The 19,956-nt window shown below is 43.1% G+C and overlaps 1 protein-coding gene across 1 annotated transcript; it reads left to right on the plus strand.

Annotated features, from left to right (window-relative positions):
- Nucleotides 1–11,394: 11,394 nt before the first annotated feature.
- Nucleotides 11,395–13,529, plus strand: LOC102711594 (3-ketoacyl-CoA synthase 5-like). Its single transcript, XM_006647783.3, has one exon. It carries the CDS (start codon nt 11,441–11,443, stop codon nt 12,896–12,898), a length of 1,458 nt encoding a protein of 485 aa, XP_006647846.1. The 5' UTR covers nt 11,395–11,440; the 3' UTR covers nt 12,899–13,529.
- Nucleotides 13,530–19,956: the final 6,427 nt, after the last annotated feature.

A 19,956-nucleotide genomic window follows, 5' to 3' on the forward strand; every position in this document is an offset into this window, starting at 1 on the left:
CAAGGGAAATGGGGAAAATTCTCACTCGTTTCATGAGCATACTTCCCAAGTCAATAATAAGTGGTATGTTTTTTGAAAAAAAAATCTAAAAGTTGTTTTACAAAATCATATTAATTGTGTTTTAATTCTACAATAGTTAATATGTAATTTATTATATTAACAAGATAGTTCGCTTTGTATAATCTTGTAAGAGGGAAATTGATTTTAAAGATGATATCAATCCTCTGTTCAATTATTTTATAGTTAATAATTAATTCATACATTAATTTTCCTGTGTCGATTAGTTAACCCAGAAAAGAACGGGGTCTCGCTCTCAAACCCCTGTAGACTATAGAGCAAGAGCATCCCAAGCAGTCCATCCGTAGAAATTATGCCCGAGTAGAATATCTATCTAATCTTTTATTTTTTAAATATTATATATGAATGATCACAAAAAGATATAAATGTTAGAGCACAGAGAGATATAAATAATAAAATTGTTTTAGATGATCATCTAGATAGAGATGATAATATGGATGACCAAATTTAATTGAGCTGTCGGGACGCTCTAACTCCTGTTGGTCTCCTTTCCGACGCGCTCGCGCGCCCCTCGTAAGTTCCACGGCGAGCTGCCGCGCCGCGCGCGCGCAAGCGCAACAGCACACCGCGCCACGTACATCCGTTGCGATGCGTTGCGTGCGTGCTAGCGCCACCAGCGCAACCTCCTCCCTCCCACCACCCGCCCGCCATGCCGCCGCGCCCATGCAGCTAGCCCTCACGCTACCGCTGCTCCGAAAATCGCTTGTTGCAGCTGTTAGCTAGGCAGGCTCCACTCCAGGCCTCCAGGGCAGCAACGGCCGGTGGAATGGCTGTTCGTTCGTCAGCAGGCCGCGCGGCGGTACCGGATACCGATCGATATCCACGCAGTCCCAGTCCCAGGCCTGCACGTACGCAACCCGGGTTTCCGGAACGTAAGCATCGTCGTCACCACCTCACGGCTAGGCAGGGTCGATCTTTTGGCTTTGAGTTTGACTTATAACTAAAATTTAAATTTTCAAAGTTACTCTAAGGTTTTTTCACCGAAATTTATTGTTCAGCTTTGTCTTTTAGACCGCGATGAACACATGTATAAAAGCTTTACTCATGAATTCTTTTTAATTTATAAATATGTCATTTGTTTTTTTTTCTTCTGAACAACTGACCATGACGTGCTCTTGTTATATAAAAAATAAAAAATATTTTACTATGAGATAATTATTTGATGGTATAAACGATAAAATTAATTATTATAAGTTAAAAAATTACTTTAGAAATGTAACATGATTAGTTTATATAGAAAAATCTTTTATAAAATATATATCCTTTAACATACAAGGAAGCATGTGCACAACAAATCAAAATATAATCTGATGAAAACAGCTTAGACCGACGTAGCCCACGTACGCTCGTTGGATCAATCGCATCACGCATTCACGCTATTAATCGATCTCCGCCACGGAGGCGGCGGTTGGCCTGAGGGCCTGGCGTTTAGTCGGTAAAATGAAAATTTTTAGATATCATATCAAAAGTTGGATCGAATCTTGGAATAGGTATTCGGACATAAATAAAAAAACAAATTACATGGCTTACCTAGAAACCGCGAGAGGAATCTTTTGAGCATAATCCGCCATTAGTGTATATGAGTTACTGTGGCACTTATGATTAATCATGGACTAATTAGGCTCAAAGATTCGTCTCATGACTTCTCACGTAACTGCGTAATTAGTTTTTTTATTTTATATATATTTAATGCTCTATTTAGATGTCTAAAGTTTTAATGTAATGTTTTTGGAGAAAAATATTGGGAACTAAACATGGCCTAATTGGTTCGTCGATGATACGTATGCCCGGCAACGCCAGGGGCGGATATAGGAGTAGGGCAGCTTGGACTGTAGCCCTACTCCTGATCCTAAATATATACTGAAATTTCAATTTAAAACTTTAAAAAATAAAAGATAAAGATAAGATTATATAAATTCAACTAATTGAAGTCTACGCTTGAAAAAATTGTGGCTCCGTCACTGGGCAACGCGACAGTATTACTGGTAGCTTCTGAAGATTGGATACGATTACCATGAATTTATGCTCCAGTTCCATCAATCGCAATTCAGGGCTAGTTTCTGGTTGTCGGGAAGGTAATTAAGTCGCGGTTTATTCCAATTATTGTATATCCTCATTGCATCCATCATCCCGGCCGAGTCAGCCGCCCCAAGTTGAATTTAGTTGCCGTGTCAATTTGCGTCTAGGCCCTGTTTAGTTTTAAAAAATATTCCTAAAAATATCATATCAAATTTTTAGACATCTAAATAGAGCATTAAATATATATGAACACTAAAACTAATTACACAGTTATGTGGAAAATTGTGAGACAAATCTTTTGAGCCTAATTAGTACGTGATTAGCCATAAGTGCTACAGTAAACTATATGTGCTAATGATGGATTAATTAGGCTCAAAAGATTCGTCTCGCAGTTTCTTGGCGAAATCTGTAATTTATTTATAATTAGATGGATTAATTAGGCTCAAAAGATTCATCTCGCAGTTTCTTGACGGAATCTATAATTTATTTGTAATTAGATCAAGTTTAATACTTTAAATATATGTTCGAATAATGTTTTTGAAAAAAAATTTACAACCTGAACCAGACCTAATACATGATTGTCGTAATCATACTGATGTAGACATTAATTATTTTTTTGTACGGTACAATGCGTGCACACACACTCACACTGTCATAGTACCACGTCCGCGTCTATTGCCATCCTACCGGACATTTGATACATTTGCTCCAACCGGCAACTGCACGGTGGTTAGTGGCTGTTTGGAATCAGGCAATTTTTTTATCCCTTGTCACGACATTAATTAGAAGTATTAAATATAAACTGATAACAAAACTAATTGCATAAATAAATGTTATTGCATTAGGCAAATTTTTTAAGCCTAATTAAATGTTTACTGTAGCATCACATTCGCTAATCATAGACTAATTAGGTTCAATAGATCCAGAATATAAGATGAGTTTTATTAATAATTTATATTTAATATTTCTAATTAGTGTCCAAACATTCGATGTGACAGTGACTTTAAAAATTCCCGGGCTCCAAACACCCTCTTACCCTGTGTAGGCCTCAAGGACATGCAGTCTCTTCTACCGTTATCCAAATCTTTTGTCTGGAATACAGTGTTTCGAATTAACTTGAGCTGACCTCCGTGCACCAAATATATTTTTTTCTTAAATTTTGCATTTAGATTTACAAGCTTCTATCTACCCCTTAAATATTAAAAAAAAGAAAGAAATGTTGAAAAATAATTCCCGTTATGTTAGCCTGATTGTACTAGGTTGCTAGCTACTCGATTCTTAGCTTTAATGCGGAAACCAAGTGTACCGGATCAAACTTGACGGTGATCGGTTATCAAAGCATATGCAAATCAATCGATGGAATTAATGATTAATGAATTATTATATATTTATTTTGTCTAGATTTATTATATACTAATAAATTTAGACATATATCAAAATTATATATATTCATAAAAGAAAACTAGATGAGACTAAAAAGTTTTATAATATAAAACAAAATATCATGTGGTACTAGTGCCAATTTGGATGTCAGGGTTGGACACTTGGACAGAGGTCTTCCTATTTTTTGAAAGAAACTTGCACATAGGCCATGATCGTTTATTCATGATTACCCTATAGAGGCCGTGTTTGTTGTGTTATGTGTTGGGGGTAAGTTATCTTACACGAAAAACGTATTAATAGATTAGTACATGATTAATTAATTATTAATTATAAAAATTTAAAAATAGATTAATATGATATTCTAAAATAATTTTCCTATAGAAAATTTTTACAAAAAATACATAGTTCGGGAAGTATGTGCATGGAACGAGGAGATCTAGATGTGCCGATTGGGGGCCATTGTGGGGCACTGGGGCAGGGTGGGGGGAGATGGAGGATACCGTATATATTAGAGGTGATTGTTTCGGTATTACATAAAAAAATCAAACGTTATATTTATATATAAAAATTAATTTATAAATAAAACTTTTATATATGTATTCTTAGCGATCTAAAAGCTAAGGATGAAAAATAAACTTTAATTAAAAACATCTAAATCAACTCTAAATTTAAGATTAAAAATTTAAATTTTGAAAAAAAAATAAGTATAAACAAAACGATTGGGGGTGATCCATGTTGTTATAGAGGACAAAGGTAGATCATGTGCAGAATTATTAGTGGACAAAATATTTGCCTGAAGAAACAGTCGGGAATAGCCAATATATGCCAGTAGTACTCTAATAATCTTTTTTTACTCCTACTCGACCGTCTCATTCAGCACAGCTAGCTGCACAGGTGTTTTATGGCACGTCATTTTCGCAATCCTTGTTTCATTTAAAGCTCCTAGTCAAAATTTCTTTCATAAACAAAACCTTGAGGTAGGTGATAGCTCTGCTCAACTGCCTCGTTTTCCTTTTTCTTTTCCCAAGACACGTCAACAGGAGGTTTTTGAATTGCGAGTAACAGTTCCTCAGAAAGAAGCATGCAGCAGAACTTGTCAGCTGGTTGTGGTATATGTACATGTACAGTTATATTTGCTCTTCCAGAGTGAGATGAATCTGTAGGTAAATTGCACTCAAACACCGAGAGGTGTGCAAGCTATTCCATTCTGCAATACACAAGCCGTGTTTATGGAGCATGATTCTAAGCTCTCGAGGAGACGTTCCCTCGTCGGTTTCTCGTCTATTGCTTGCTATTCAAATAATCATAAAAAATATAAAAAATTTATGAAGATAGATCAATATGTGATATATCACTATATAAACATACAAATTAAAATATAACTTCTACAATCCATAACAAAAATAACAAATTAAACTGTAAATAGTATACACATACTCATAATCATATATTTGTTATTTTTGCTATGGATTATAGAAGTCATATTTTAATTTATATATTTGTGTAGTAATGTCACACCCGGAGTTTCGTCCTAAGCCTAAATCGTAAAAAGAAATCCGTAAATAACAATTGGCTTAATTAACTCAGGAAAAATCCCTCTAAAAGGAATTAATTCATTTAAATCGAGGCTCGCAAATCGACTAACAGGATTTAAATTTAAACTGCAGAAGTATAAAATTTGGCCAAACAAATTAATTTAAAACTCGGCAAAAGTGGGGTTTTCCTTTTTTCCTCCTTTTTCCTTGCTTTTTCCCTTCCTTCTCAAATTGGGCCGAAGTCAAATTTTCCTCCCTCTCTCTTTTTCCTTTTCTTTTTCTTTTTCTTTTTCTTCCCGGGCCGGCCCAGCCGAGCCGGCCCACTCCTCCTCGGCCAGCCCAGCCGCGCCGCCCTCTTCCCTCCGCCCGCGCGCGCTCCCGCCTGGGCCGCCGCTCGGCCCAGCTCGCCGCGTCGCCCGCGCCGCGAGTCCGCGCCGCCTCCCTCCCCTCTCGCGCGCCACTGACAGGTGGGGCCCACCTGTCAGTGACCGTTTCGGCCGCCCGCGCCCGCGCCGTGCCGGCCGAGTCCGAGTCCGCCGCCGCGCCGCAACCGCCGCCGCCGCAACGGCCGCCGCCGAGACCGTGTCATCGCCGACTCGGTCTCCAACCTCCGCTCGCCCTAGCCGGTGCCGCCACCCTATAAATTCCGAGCCGCCGCGCGCCGTCGCCCACTTTCCGCCTCCGCCCGAGCCACCGCCGCGCTGTCGTCGTTCGCCGTCGCCGGTTGATCTCGTCGCCAGCCGCCGGACGTCGTCGTCCAGCCGCGTCATCGTCTCCGCCTCGGTATCGCCAACCTTTCCCCGGCTCTGTCGCCGCCGGTGGACGCCTCGCGCCCGTCTCCGCCCCTCCGACCCCTCCACCGCACCGCCTCGCCGCCGTTCGCCGATCTCGTCACCACGCGTCGCCAGCCACCGCGCGTCTGCGTCATCACCTCCGCCTCGCCCTCGCCGACGCGCCGTCGTCCTTGTCGCCGCCGGTGAGCGTTTCCCCTCTCCCTCTCCCGTTCCCTCCATCATCGCCGCTGAGCTCTCCCCCGCGCCGTCGTCGTCGGACTCCGCCGGTCGCCGGCAGCCCCTGCCAGACCGTCGCCCAGCTCCACTGTCGTCACGCTGTCCTCGCGCCACCCGCGCCTTCCCGCGTGGCTGCTTCCCGCGCCCGCCCATCGTCGCCGCCGTCGCCGTGCCGTCGTGCCGTCGTCGTCGTGCGCCGCGCTCGATCCCGCACCTCGTGTTGTCGTCGGACGCCGGTCGTCGCCGGTCACCGGTCGTCGCCGTCGCCGTCGCCGTGCGCCGCCGCCACCGCGCTCGCTGCTCCCCTCTCTGCTCCCCTCTCGCTGACCGACGGGGCCCACCCGTCAGTCACCCCGCCTCTCTTCCTCTCTCTTCTCCCGTGGGGCTCGCGTGTCAGTCTCTTCCTCCCCCTCTCTCTCACCGACAGGTGGTCCCCACCTGTCAGCTGTCAGCTTCCTCTCTCCTCGCTGACGTCAGCAGCCCCATTAATTGCGCAATAATTGATTTAGGACTTTTCTGTTTAGTTAAAAAACCCAGAAAACTTCTAAAATTCATAAGTAATTCATCTAGTCTCCGTTTAGGCCCATTCAAATTTCATTAAATTCATAAAATTATCAAGAATCCATTAAAAATAGTTTCTTTTGCTGTTTAAGTAGAGTTTGTGCCTGTTTTATTTATTTTTGTGCTTTGTCGCTTAGATTCGGACCCCGCCGAAGAGCCGGTTTACTTCGAGATCGTCGCCGAAGTTCCCCAAGGGACAGAGCAAGGCAAGTGACACTCATCCTTGAACATATTGAACCCATTATTGCAAATTCCCCGCTTGTTTATTTCAAATATGCATTGTTTTAATTAAAGTACTTACTTTATGCTATTTTCGGGTAAACCTTATTATTATGCTGTTATTTATCCAACTTTATTCGTTGCTGGACCAGGGGTAACTTGATTAGAGTCAGGCCTAGGTTAATGCTTAGCCATGCTTAGAACAAATAGCTCATGGGATCTCATATAATTATGCTTAGTTCTGTTTGGCTGAGATAATGATTCACTACCCGGTTCGGGTTAATGTCAACTAAAATATTGGTAATGGTGGGCTATGGGTGCATGGTTTTGAGAGTCGCACCCATGGCGATTAAGGACCGGTTCACGGGAAACCCTGGAAGTCATTAAGTGCAAACCACATGCCGAAATGGGTAAGGTGGGATTTGGAGCATGACTTCGAACTATTTGACGTACCCAGGCAAGGGTAGGCGTGATGGAGTATGGACGGGCAATCGTGGTGTAACGAAAGCTTCTCCTACTTCCGGATCTACCAAGGCACAAGAGGGGACTGCCCGACTTGGTGTAAAGGAGGGGGTGAAACCTGAATGTGGTGCGATTAAATAGGGAGGGTTGTGTAACGGGTCCTATCACGGTCTCCTTTCCGGTATGCCGTGGTGGTATGTCGGCGCACGTTCAAGTGTAGTGGAGTCGTGTCTTGTGGGTACAGTAGTACACCTCTGATCAGAGTATAAACTATTCGAATAGCCGTGCCCACGGTTACGGGCGAGCTCCCAGCTTCACTGTGATTAGTAAACCCTAATAACTTGAGTAAATTGGTTATCTCTCGGGACTACTGCAACGTGGTGTAACGTTGAGTAGTGGTTGGGCCTGTTGCAACGTAGTGTAACGTTGGACAGTGTTGTGGTACTTTATAACTGCTTATTTTATTTATGCTTTACTGTATTTAAATTACCTTTATTCTTTAAGCTCTGTTATTTGTTTAAAACTGCTGCTTTATCGCAACTAACACTAGCCTGTCCTTGTTAATCCTTATGCATCATTTGTTCTCCCCTTGTCCGTGTTACTTGTTGAGTACGGTGGTTTGTACTCAGCCTTGCTTAACTTTCCCAACCCAGAGCTAGAAGTCGAGTCCGATGGAGGTGCTTCTCAGGAGTGAGCTGTTCCGCCGTCGAAGTGTTGCCTGTGGACTGGAGCCGTACCCGCTGGAGCTAGTCTACCCCCTTTGTTTTTCTTTCCGCTGCATTTCCGCTAGAATAAGTGTAATTTTCAGTTGTTTCTAAGAACGATGGTTATGTAATCAACATTGTCTTTTTGTGTACCCTGGTTGGTCCTGGACAGGGATTTAATACACAATTAAGTTCAGAAATTCGTGTGAGGAATTTCTGGGCGTGACAAGTAATATATCACATATTAATCTATCTTCACAATTTTTTTCATATTTTTTATGACTATTTAGATAGCATGTATATTTTTATGGCTATTTAAATAGCATACAATAGACAAAGGGAAAACGTCCGTCCCCTCAAGAGTTTAAAACAGTTTCCCGTGTCTATGTAAATGGAAATGGAAAAAAAAGGACTACTTTCAGCAGATGGCGAAGCCGGAGTTGAGTATGGGAGCATGGGACAGAACCTTCAATGCCCTACCCGACGGCCGAGCGATGATGCAGCTTGACACTTCGATTGTGTTATTTTTACAATTGAAATATGAACGTTAAAAGTGAAAGTTTTTAATATCTATTTAATGATATCAATAATGAAATTAACAACTATAAAATTAAAATTTTATTTTAGAAAGATGAGATAATAAACTTGTATGTAAATTTTTTTCAAAAAAATACATGTTTTAATGATTCGATAAGTACGTGCGTGAAAGCTGAGAAATAATACAGTGATAAGCTGCATAAACGAATGCAGCCTTTGTCACATGAATAATATTATTCTTTATCCTTAGAAGATATGAGTGGTGCTGTTTGGTCATAAACAAACCTATCTTCAGACAACGAATCCTACCAGAGATATTTGCAATACAAATATACAAGCAAAATCATTTATATTGTGACGGGATAGTTTTATAGATAATCCTTAGATCACATGATTATTATGCAGAATTAATGGTGGTATAGATCGATGGAGCTGGATGAAGTCATTAGTCATATATGCGATGTGTAATCTGTGGTATTGAATGGAGGTAGAGTCGTGATCTTGAATGGAGATAGACTTCGACCTTCGGTTCCCTCTGTTTAGACGACGAGGCTAAAATTTTCAGTCCCCATGTCACATTGGATATTTGGACACTTATTATAAATATTAAATATAGACTAATTAAACTAATTACATAAATATGAGCTAATTCATGTGATAAATTTTTTAAACCTAATTAATCTATAATTAGCACATGTTTACTATAGTATCACATAGACTAATCATGGATTAATTAGGCTCAATAGATCCGTCTCGTGAATTAGTTCAAGATTATATATAAGTTTTATTAATAGTGTACGTTTAATATTTATAATAAGTGTCCAAATATCCAATGAAACAATGGATTAAAGTTTAATCTCTTGTCCCAAACACCCTTTAGGATTTACTGGTTTTGGAATGACTTATGGTACATGAGTCGTCGTATTTCTTATGGGAACGAGGTCCTCTTATATTTAGTGTGCTGGGGTCAGTGGTGATTCCTCTAGAGAAGAACGACACGCCCGATCATCGTGTTCACTTAGAGAACATGCGAACAAATCCGAAAGATTCGTTTACTATAGTTAGGAACGTACGGGCCGTGGGTGGACCGGGTCCATACTCGTCCCTCTGGCTCGTGCAGGTTAGAGATCAAACAATAATAGACGTACCAAACTCCATCTTCATCGTACGATTTTGTTGCAGGCGTAGGAATATTACGAGCCATTCCTTCGCTGTTGAAGCTGTTAATTGATGCGGTCCGTTTCATGGTGTGAATCAGCCAATGCCAGGGACACCACGTATTACGCTAGCTTGGTAGGCCTTAAACTTCATTGCCATGAGTTCAACTGAAACCCATGTGTTCTTCTCTTAAACTTAAAATGTGGTGTCTGAGACAAGAGATATTTTTAGTCTCTCGTCCCATCTTGCACGCTTATTATACATATTAAACGTAGATTATTAATAAAACTTATCTATAATCTTAAACTAATTCACGAGACGACTCTATTAAACCTAATTAATCCATAATTAGCCTATGTTATGCTACAGTAAACATATTCTAATTATGAATTAATTAGGCTTAAAAAAATTCGTCTTGCGGATTACCACTCATTTATAAAATTAGTTTTTTATTAGTCTATATTAATACTTTAAATTAGTGTCCAAATATTCGATGTGATATGGGGCTAAAAAGTTTAGCCCCCATTAACCGTAGTTGTGCATGCATTTGCAATAGTGCTACGGCCTTGTACGGGAACAGCAGCACGGTGTTTGAAAGAAGACGTTTTATCAATTTTGTTTTTCATGAGCCCATGGCCTCGATCCAGTGTTCGTCCTCACGAATTACAGTACCAGTACGGTGCACAATTGAGCTGCATGCGATGCGCCGATGGCCATTGGCTCGATCTGGTCGCGTTCATCATTTCGTCACGCCGTGCAACCAGCAAAACCATGCCTGGTTACCTGCACATGACACGGACTGCCTCGTTTGACTCGCTTCGTTAATGGAGTCGCCACCTCACCTACTCACCACCAGGCTTAAACCATGTTTGGATCCCACAACTTTTTCTTTCCCTATCACATCAAATATTTAGACACTAATTAGAAGTATTAAATATAAACTATTAATAAAAAGCACATCATATTTTGAACTGTTTCATGAGACGAATTTATTGAGCCTAATTAGTCCATGATTAGCAAATATGATGCTACAGTAAACATTTGCTAATCATGGCTTAATTAGGTTTAAAAAATTTGTCTAATGAAATAGCATTTATTTATGTAATTAATTTTGTTATCGGTTCATATTTAATATTCCTAATTAACGTCGAAACATCCTATGTGATAAGGGACTTAAAAAAAGTCACTCGATCCAAACAGCCCCCTACTCTCGTTCATCAATCTCACTGGAAAAGGCTTCTCTGATGAACCTGAACTGGTGAACAGAAGCCGGGACCCGGGCGAAAATAGTTTTTAGCACACGGATGGACATTCACTCGTGTGTTTGTATAATAGTCATGAAAATATAAAAAAATTTGACAGGATATATTAATAAGAGTTATATCACTTCATAAATATGCAAGTTAAATTCAACGTTTTCGAGTTATAGAAAAAAACAAAATCGAAACTAAGTATATCCATAATTGTTTTTGTTATTTTTGCTATAATTTATAGAAGTTAAATTTAAACTTACATATTTATAGAGTAATATAACTCGTATTAACATATCTTATTAAAATTTTTTATATTTTTAATGATTATTTAGATAACATAAAAGCGGTGGACCACCACCATGCGATAAAAAACTAAAACTCCTTTCGGGGCCCGGGGGGCTCGCGCTGGCTCGAGTGCTTTAAATTCTCCCTCCCTCTCTCACACTCCCTACCCCACACCCTGCACAGCCGCGACGCGACGCGACGCCGTCACGAAGCTGCAGGCAATCGGTAAGGCCGACATGGCGATCTCGTCGGAGCAGCTTAAGCGGCTGAAGCCGCTGTACCAGCTGGCGGTGAACAACGTCCTCGCCGTCGTCGCCGTGCCGCTTGCGGCGGCGGCGGTGTTGAAGGCGGTGGAGGTTGGGCCCGAGGAGATCCTCGCCAGGGCACGCGCGCTCCCGCCGGCGCACCTGTTCTTGGCCATGTTCGTCCCGGCGGCCGCCGCGGCCGTCTACCTCATGCTCCGGCCGCGCGCGGTGTACATGGTGGACTACGCGTGCTTCCGCACCAGCCCCAACTGCCGCGTCCCGTTCGCGACGTTCCTGGAGCACTCCCGCGTGTGGCCGGGCTTCGAGGAGCGGAGCGTCCGGTTCATGACGCGCCTGCTCGAGCGATCGGGGCTCGGTGAGGAGACCTGCCTGCCCTACGCGCAGCACTACATCCCGCCGTCGCGCGACCTCGAGTCGTCACGCGCCGAGGTCGAGCTTGTCATCTTCTCCGCCATTGATGACCTGCTCGCCAAGACCGGCATCTCCCCGCAGGACATCGACATCGTCGTCGTCAACTGCAGCCTCTTCGCCCCGACGCCGTCCTTCACCGACATGATCATCAACCGGTACAAGCTCCGCAAGGACGTGCGCAACGTGCATCTCGCCGGAATGGGGTGCAGCGCGGGGCTCATCTCGGTGGGTCTCGCCAGGAACCTGCTCCAGGTCGCGCCCAAGGGCGCGCACGCGCTGGTGGTGTCGACGGAGACCATCACGCCGAACTACTACATGGGCCAGGAGCGCGCCATGCTGCTGCCCAACTGCCTGTTCCGCATGGGCGGCGCCGCCGTGCTCCTGTCCACCAACGGCGCCAAGGCGCGGTTCCGACTGGCGCGCGTGGTGCGCACGCTGACCGGCGCCAAGGACGGCGCGTACCACTGCGTTTACCAGGAGGAGGACGACCGCGGCAACGTGGGCATCAACCTCTCCAAGGACCTCATGAACATCGCCGGCGACGCGCTCAAGGCGAACATCACGGCCATGGGGCCGCTGGTGCTCCCGGCGTCGGAGCAGCTCCTGTTCGCGTTCTCCTTCATCGCGCGCAAGGTGCTGAGCGGGCGGGTCAAGCCCTACATCCCCGACTTCCGCACGGCGTTCGAGCACTTCTGCATCCACGCCGGCGGCCGCGCCGTGATCGACGAGCTGCAGCGCAGCCTCACCCTGTCCGACGAGCAGGTGGAGGCGTCCCGCATGACGCTGCACCGGTTCGGCAACACGTCCAGCAGCTCGCTCTGGTACGAGCTCGCCTACGTCGAGGCCAAGGGCCGCATGCGCAAGGGCGACCGCGTGTGGATGATCGGCTTCGGCTCCGGCTTCAAGTGCAACAGCGCCGCCTGGGAGTGCATCCGCCCCCCCGCCAACGCCGACGGCCCATGGGCCACCTGCATACACCGCTACCCCGTCGACATCCCCGACGTGCTCAAGCACTAACCCCAGCCACGCACGTACACAGCTCCGGCGTCCTCTCCGGTCGCGGCTGCCACGCGATCAGTTTGAGAGACGCCGGCTCCACTGTGATCGTCTTCGTGTCGTGGCAGTTCGCGGGTACGGAAAAAAAAAAGCGAGCGAGTTCGTTCAGGCTGGCGCGGCCGGTGGGGCCGTTTCGGACTTGCGGTGCAGCGCGACAAGGGTTTTAATTGGTTTGATCGCTTTACCACTCGCCTCAGCTCAAGTACTCCGTATATTCGTACACGAGTTTGGTGTTCCCGCGTGATGTACTTTTGTGCTCTCATGTGTCTCGCTCTGTATCTTTTCCTCTTCATTTATGTCTCCCTTGTTCTACTGGTTCACTGTTTATATCACAAGGAAAAGGGCACCACCACTCTATCCAAAAGTATGTAACTTTGACAGAAACGGAACCTTTCAGCTGTACAAAGTTACTCCTATACCGTAAAACAGACCTACCTACTCTTGCATACAGTACAGCCATGGAGGATCCAATAAGGTCTCACAAGTTCTTCATTGAAACTTTTGACTATTGGGAGTGGACGCTGCTTATCTATGTTGTAAAATAGTTCAGTACGTCATATATCGATTTACCGCACAAACCTTGGCAGCGAGGGTGCATGATATGCCACTGCAAGCCCGGCTCGCCGTTGTGACATTTGCTTGCGTCTGGCCAGACGTGTTCGTTCTATTTTTTCACTTATTATGCTTATATTTTTAAATTAAAATTTAAATTTTACAGTTTAAATTTTGAGCTAAATTTAAGGTTTTTTAATCGTATTTTATCTTGTGGTTTTTGTTAAATGGTCAAAAACACGTTTATAAAATTTTAATTAAGTTTTTTTATCGCTAAGAACTCTCGATTTGGTACCGTAAGATAACGGTACCTCGAGATACTTTTTGTTGAACTGAATTTGCTCCAGTCCAATAAAGAATACCTGGAGGAGGTACTGGTAACTCGAGGTATTAAATTGTTTCTCACCATTGGATCTAGCTGAGTAGGATGTGCACAGTTAGATCCAACGATCAGAAACGATTTGGTACCGTGAGATACCGGTACCTTAAGATATTATTTTTTGTTGGACTAAAACAAATCTCTTTCGCTAATGCTTAATATAAGTCAGAAGATGAAGATGGTTGGCTTAAACCCCTCGGTTTTTTTTTTTTTTGACGAGGGCTCCCATGCGCTCGTGCAACCTGGTGAAGACATGGGTCCTCACATCATTTCTCTTCCAAGTAAGGGGCTGTTTACTTCCAAAAATTTTCACATAAAAACATCACATCGAATCTTTGACACCTAAATAGAGTATTAAATATAGATAAAATAAAAAAACTAATTGCACAGTTATGTGAGAAATCGTGAGACGAACCTTTTGAGCCTAAGCCACAAGTGCTACAGTACCACGTGCGCTAATGACGGATTAATTAGGCTCAAAAAATTTGTCTTACGATTTACAGGCCAGCCGTGAAATTTGTTTTTTTATTTGTGTCCGAAAACCCCTCCCGACATCCGATCAAACGTCTGATGTGACCTTCCCTCCAAAAATTTTTACCATCTAAACATGCCTAAGCAGACTGGCTATCACTCGGCGCGCAGTTGCACTGAGAATCCCCTGTTACCTTCAGTGGCGTCGCAGCCTCGCAGTCGAGGATTTATGGCCTGCCAGAGTGCCACTGCGCAGCGCGCACAATGGCTACACTTTAGCTTGTTAGCTAGCGCATGAATTGAAGGCGCCGTACTTAAACAGTAAAAAACAGCACAGGCGTACGTGCCGCCGGCGGTCGCCGTGCGCGCGCGTGCCAAATCAGTGCCGGCGCGCGCCCTCATGGACTGTTCCACGTCGACCCGCCGTCCGTTCTCTCCTCTGATGGCTTCGTTTCGCCGCCAGCCACGCCGTCGCGCGGCCGGCCGGCCGGCCGGCGTCAGGCGGGTTGGCATGTCGTTGTCACACGCGGCGAACGCGTCGTGCGTGGCTGTCCGAGACGCTCTTCTGCCTCTCGCTTTCTCTTCTTTTTTCTGCTGATAATGGCATGCCTTTTGCCACCGCCGGTCACCGGGACAGGATCGTGATGACTTTGATGATCAATCATCGACGTGGCCGCTGAATCTGTGGCGGAGTAAATGGTTGCATAGCTCGATCCAGTCCAGCAAGCAGGCAATGCATTTACTGGTCCTGCCCCAAGTGCGTGGTTCCTGTAAGTGTAAGGTGAGGGTGAATTGGTTATTGGTGATGAAGCTGCTGGTCAATTCGTCCTTCCTCAGAAACAGCACCCACCCGTCGGAGAAGAACCATTTCAGCATTGGATGATAAGAGCCCAGAGATTTGGCTCCCAGGAACGAACAAACACTCACCAAAAATCGGCAATGTTGGTCTCTTTGGGTATACTGAGTTGCTGACGGCATGATCATATATAGTCTGTATAAAAGCAAAAATGATCTGAAAATGTGCAAGTTTATGGGCACATGCATCTACACTATTATTACGTGCCAACTGCCCCTTTGACTTCGCGCTGTGTATTTTGTTCCCAAACGAGCAGATGTAGCAATGTGTATACCCACGTCTTGCCAAATGTGCATGCGTACATCAGTACATGGATGGCTGTATGCATGCGTGAGGGTATTTGGCTCCAAGGAGATGGGAGCCTGCGCAGAGGAACTCAGCAAACCGGCTTTCCAGAAAAAAACCGACAATTTTTTGTCTGAACCTATGCATACGAACAAACATGTGCAATAACTCGACTGTTCGCTGAATCGCCGATGAACGTCGGTTGTCTCGTTGTGAAAGGAAAACGACGCCTCTCAATTGTGAAATACAGTTTGTTGAGGATGAGACACTGCTCACTCAAGCTGCAGTCAGTAACATGCTCAACAGTTGACATCACGGGACTCGTACCTGTGCACGAAGATCGGTGCATCAATGAGCACAACTGCAAAGGCAAAGAAAACCGCACAATATGGAGTGTAATTGCGAGCTCGTTTCAGCACAAACCAAGACGGTAGTAGTGACCCTTCTTCACACTGTCGTGCGCTGTGCGGATTACGTCAGGGGGTCTCAGGGAGGCACCAAGAAATCCGGTGGATAGAATGTGGGCTGGGCCAGTGGTCGACTACGCTGCTGGTTCAGCCTCGCACTTGTCAACTTGTCATGGACCGGATGTGTACCAGGGGTCCGGGGTCTGTGTATCTGGGCCCAAATGTTACTCGTCTCTTTTTCGTTGCGATCCAAATGCTCCGCCGTGCTGCCTTCTGCTTGTCGCGTCTCCCCTGCATCCGACGTAACGTGGGCCCAACCTAGCCTCGAGCTACCCTGTTGCCAATCCTAGTCCGACAACGTTGTGTTCGCATGTTTTCTCCTAAAGCACAAGGATGCTCACAGCATGAATCATGGGCTAAAAAGAGTTATTGTCACTGTTTTAAAATACAAGTATTTCTAAATTATTTAATATAAATTAAAATATATTCTAAATTTTTTTTTAGTTATTCCAGTGGTCAATTTTTAAATTTTGAATTGATATGATCTCTTACTAAACATTAGATTTGCTTTGGAATTATTGAAATGATTAAAATAATAAGAATCAGCGCAGAAATTATAATATTGTGTTATGAGATTTAAAAAATCAAAAAATACTTATATTTTAGAAAAAAAAGTAGGAGTTAGTAGCATGTTGCGTACCTACGATTATTCTTTTATATGATAGAAGACAAAATATTAAACGAATTCTGATTTTTCAGATAGCTATTTAATGGTATATAGTATAATAAATTTACTTCATAAATGTGATTTTTTTAAACACATACCGTTTAATCGAAAACATACATGTAAAAAACATAAAAAGCTCTTATAAAATCTAGCAAAAAGACGGTAGCAGTAGTTGGCCTGGGCGCCTGGCTGGATACCTGATCGATCTTCGACGGCAGAACAGGCACAGATCGATCAGAGCAAGATCAATAGTAGCATATGTTGTCTACTTCAATTTTATTCCATGTTATATACAAGTAATTTATAGCTCACATATACAATAAGAGACTCTAATTTTCAGCTTATTCTGTCATGACAATAATATTATATTCTTTATATACCCTATCACATCTTTTTCTTTATCTCATAAGTGGTATTTTTTTTGGGTTATGTGTGCAGCCTGACTCTAAATTAAACATCCATCTATCTTCTCTCCTCTTCTTTATTTTACCAACTCAGCAATTTTTTTTAAAATCAGCTTAGCATCTCTCTTGTACCTGCTCGTCGGAAAGTAAAGGCCGGCGTGACTGTCAGTAAGGTAGGCGGCCGGCCGGCTGATTGGTTGATTCCTTTTCGTTCCTCGGCGCGGCGCACGAATAATGGCAGGCGTGTCCGATCGGTCGGATGCACCCGTCCCTCCCCTCCCCCGGCGCTGCGCCGTTGCTTCTCCGCGCACCTGACCGTATCGAAACAGGGCGTTGGGACCAGCCCAAAGTTGACGCGCCCCACGACGGCAACTAACGCCAGGCCAGACTGTGCCTGTGCGATCTTATTAGCCTGTCTCCAACTATAAAACCCATCCTTTGCCACACCACCCCCCCCCCCCCCCCCTATCCCCGATTCTCTGCGGCCTGTCTCCGGTGCACCCGCGTGTGCTGCCATTACTGGTGTCATGGGATTGGGAATACGCGGTTTTTTATGGCTAATAGTTCTTTTTAGCATTTTTTTATATAAGTGGACAAAATGGCATGAGAAGTAGTACCGGTCATTTGTTTATTTGATGTTTTATCTTTGTCTTCTTCATATATATATATATATATATATATATTGAGAAATATTTTCTTTCAGAGTCCGAGCATATATATATGGATGAACAAATCCCCGTCCCTAAGTCCTCATTCGAATCCATGCCAGCGCTGGCGACACACATGCTTGAATTAGCCGGAGCATTATCAATCTATCATGATATCATCCTTATAAATCAATATGTACATGTACTAATTTGCCAATCCGGATCTCATTAATTAGGTATATCAAGGGCGATTGTGATTGTTTGGCCTTTTCATGGTATGTTTGCAAACAAACAATAATTCATGAATAAAAAAATTTATATACATATTCTTAATAATCTGAAACCCAGTTGGCAAGTGGCATAAAAAGATGGTTAACAATTGGCAAGTTGTAATTGATGTGGACGTCTAACCCATAGGAGCTAAATATAGTAGTAGACTATAAGCATATATGGAGAAGAGAGAAAAAATGTAAATGTTGGTTCTTATGTTAGAGTTAGCTGTGCACAACTGCACATGCTCCAAGATAAATGCATTAGATATATTTATAAGAGATACAAACATAAGAAAAATAGTGAAGTCTAGTTAATCTATTATACATCGAATATAGATTTATCATTAAACCTACTATTATAATTAATCTTAAAAAGCAACTTGTTATAAGTAACCTACGCGAGAAATAGTTTGATGGTTAATTTACTCTATTTGATGTTATTCGTCAATCGTTAAGGTTTGTCCGTGTACACTACCTTTTGCAACTGAAGCCATAAACTAAAATTTAACTTTCGAGTTGATTTTATGTTATTTCTATTATGCTTTATTTTACGGTATTCATATTTAAATGGTTATGAACACATGTATAAAATTCTACCAACGAGTAATTCTCATTTGCAAATAAATAGTTTTTTATTTTCTATCAAAAAAACGGGAGCCTTTCTTAATAAGAATATAGCCATGACGTTGCTTATTACATGTGTTCCATTCAATTATAAAATATGCACAAAAAGAGAGAATGGTAGTGGGTATCCCGTCCCGTGTCTCCCCCACACACGGTTTCTTCTCGGCTCTTGACTATGGTGTGGTCGAGGGGTTTACCGTGGGGGTGGACAAGAGCAAGGCCAAGGTTGATTCAACCACCTTGTGTGGTCACTTGAGGACGAGTGTTTTCCTTGCCTTTCTATCGAGGATGAGATCATCTCCTACTCCCACCGTTGCTGATGACCGCTACTTGTGGACTCAGCTCTCAAATCATGCTAGCGTGTGAATCTTCTGGTGTAGTCTTTTTTGTGTGTCGTCTATAGAGTATAAAATAATATATAAGGGGAGGATCTTGATCGAGAGAGGATGCTTATGAAGCAACAACCACTATAGCGAACAGAGGTATTACGCTCCATAGTAGCCCAAAACTTGTCTAAAATTTGAGGCATGATCTTTGCTCTTGATCTTACCATATTCATTATATAGGTTTATCACACACGGTTTATCCTCTAACCGAACAGAAAATAGGGTCAGCTCGGGCCTCGTTTTTTTGTGTTTGTTCATCGATAGGTAAGTACTAGTTGGTACTTATGAGGTACCACATCAGAAATATAATACAACAATACTATAATTTTTAGAGGTTACATGACAGGTATCATCTAATACCGATGAATTACCAGGCCAACATACAAATAGAATGACCGATAGTATAATTCTAGAGGCAGCATGAAAGTTTAAGGTTGTAAGCACGAAAGTTTAAGGTTGTATTTGGTACTAGGTTAGTGATTTATCTCCTTGACACACAAAGTAGAGCGATACATTAGCACATGACTTAAAAACATATTTATTGTGGATTTAAAAAAATCATTTAGCAGTCTAAGAAGTATGCGTGTGAAGAATGAAAAAACACCTGTTAGTAAGGGAGAGGAGAACACATCTGAATTAAACTTTGTGAATCAAACTTTGTTAGTTCCGGTTCAACACAAAAGAGGCAAAAACTGAGACAACACTATATCCATACTGTTTATCTTGGTCATATAAGGGTAGCTTTAATGTGAGTGCCAAGAAAGTGCTAAGAAGAGAGAGAAAGGAACATGAGATGTGCTAAACATTAGAGCAAAGGTGCTAGCTTAAAATTTGAACCCGATGCTAAGGATTTTTTCTAAGAGAGTTAATGCTACTTCTGTACTACAAGTCTATCCACCAAATATTTCTATAATTCACGAGACTCATCTTAGCGCGAATTATAAGAGTTTATATATTAGAACAATATTAAACTATAATACTAATGGCTGACGTGTTCTCTTTAGTAAAT

Source organism: Oryza brachyantha, chromosome 2, assembly GCF_000231095.2.
Source record: "Oryza brachyantha chromosome 2, ObraRS2, whole genome shotgun sequence".
Lineage (NCBI taxonomy): Eukaryota > Viridiplantae > Streptophyta > Magnoliopsida > Poales > Poaceae > Oryza > Oryza brachyantha.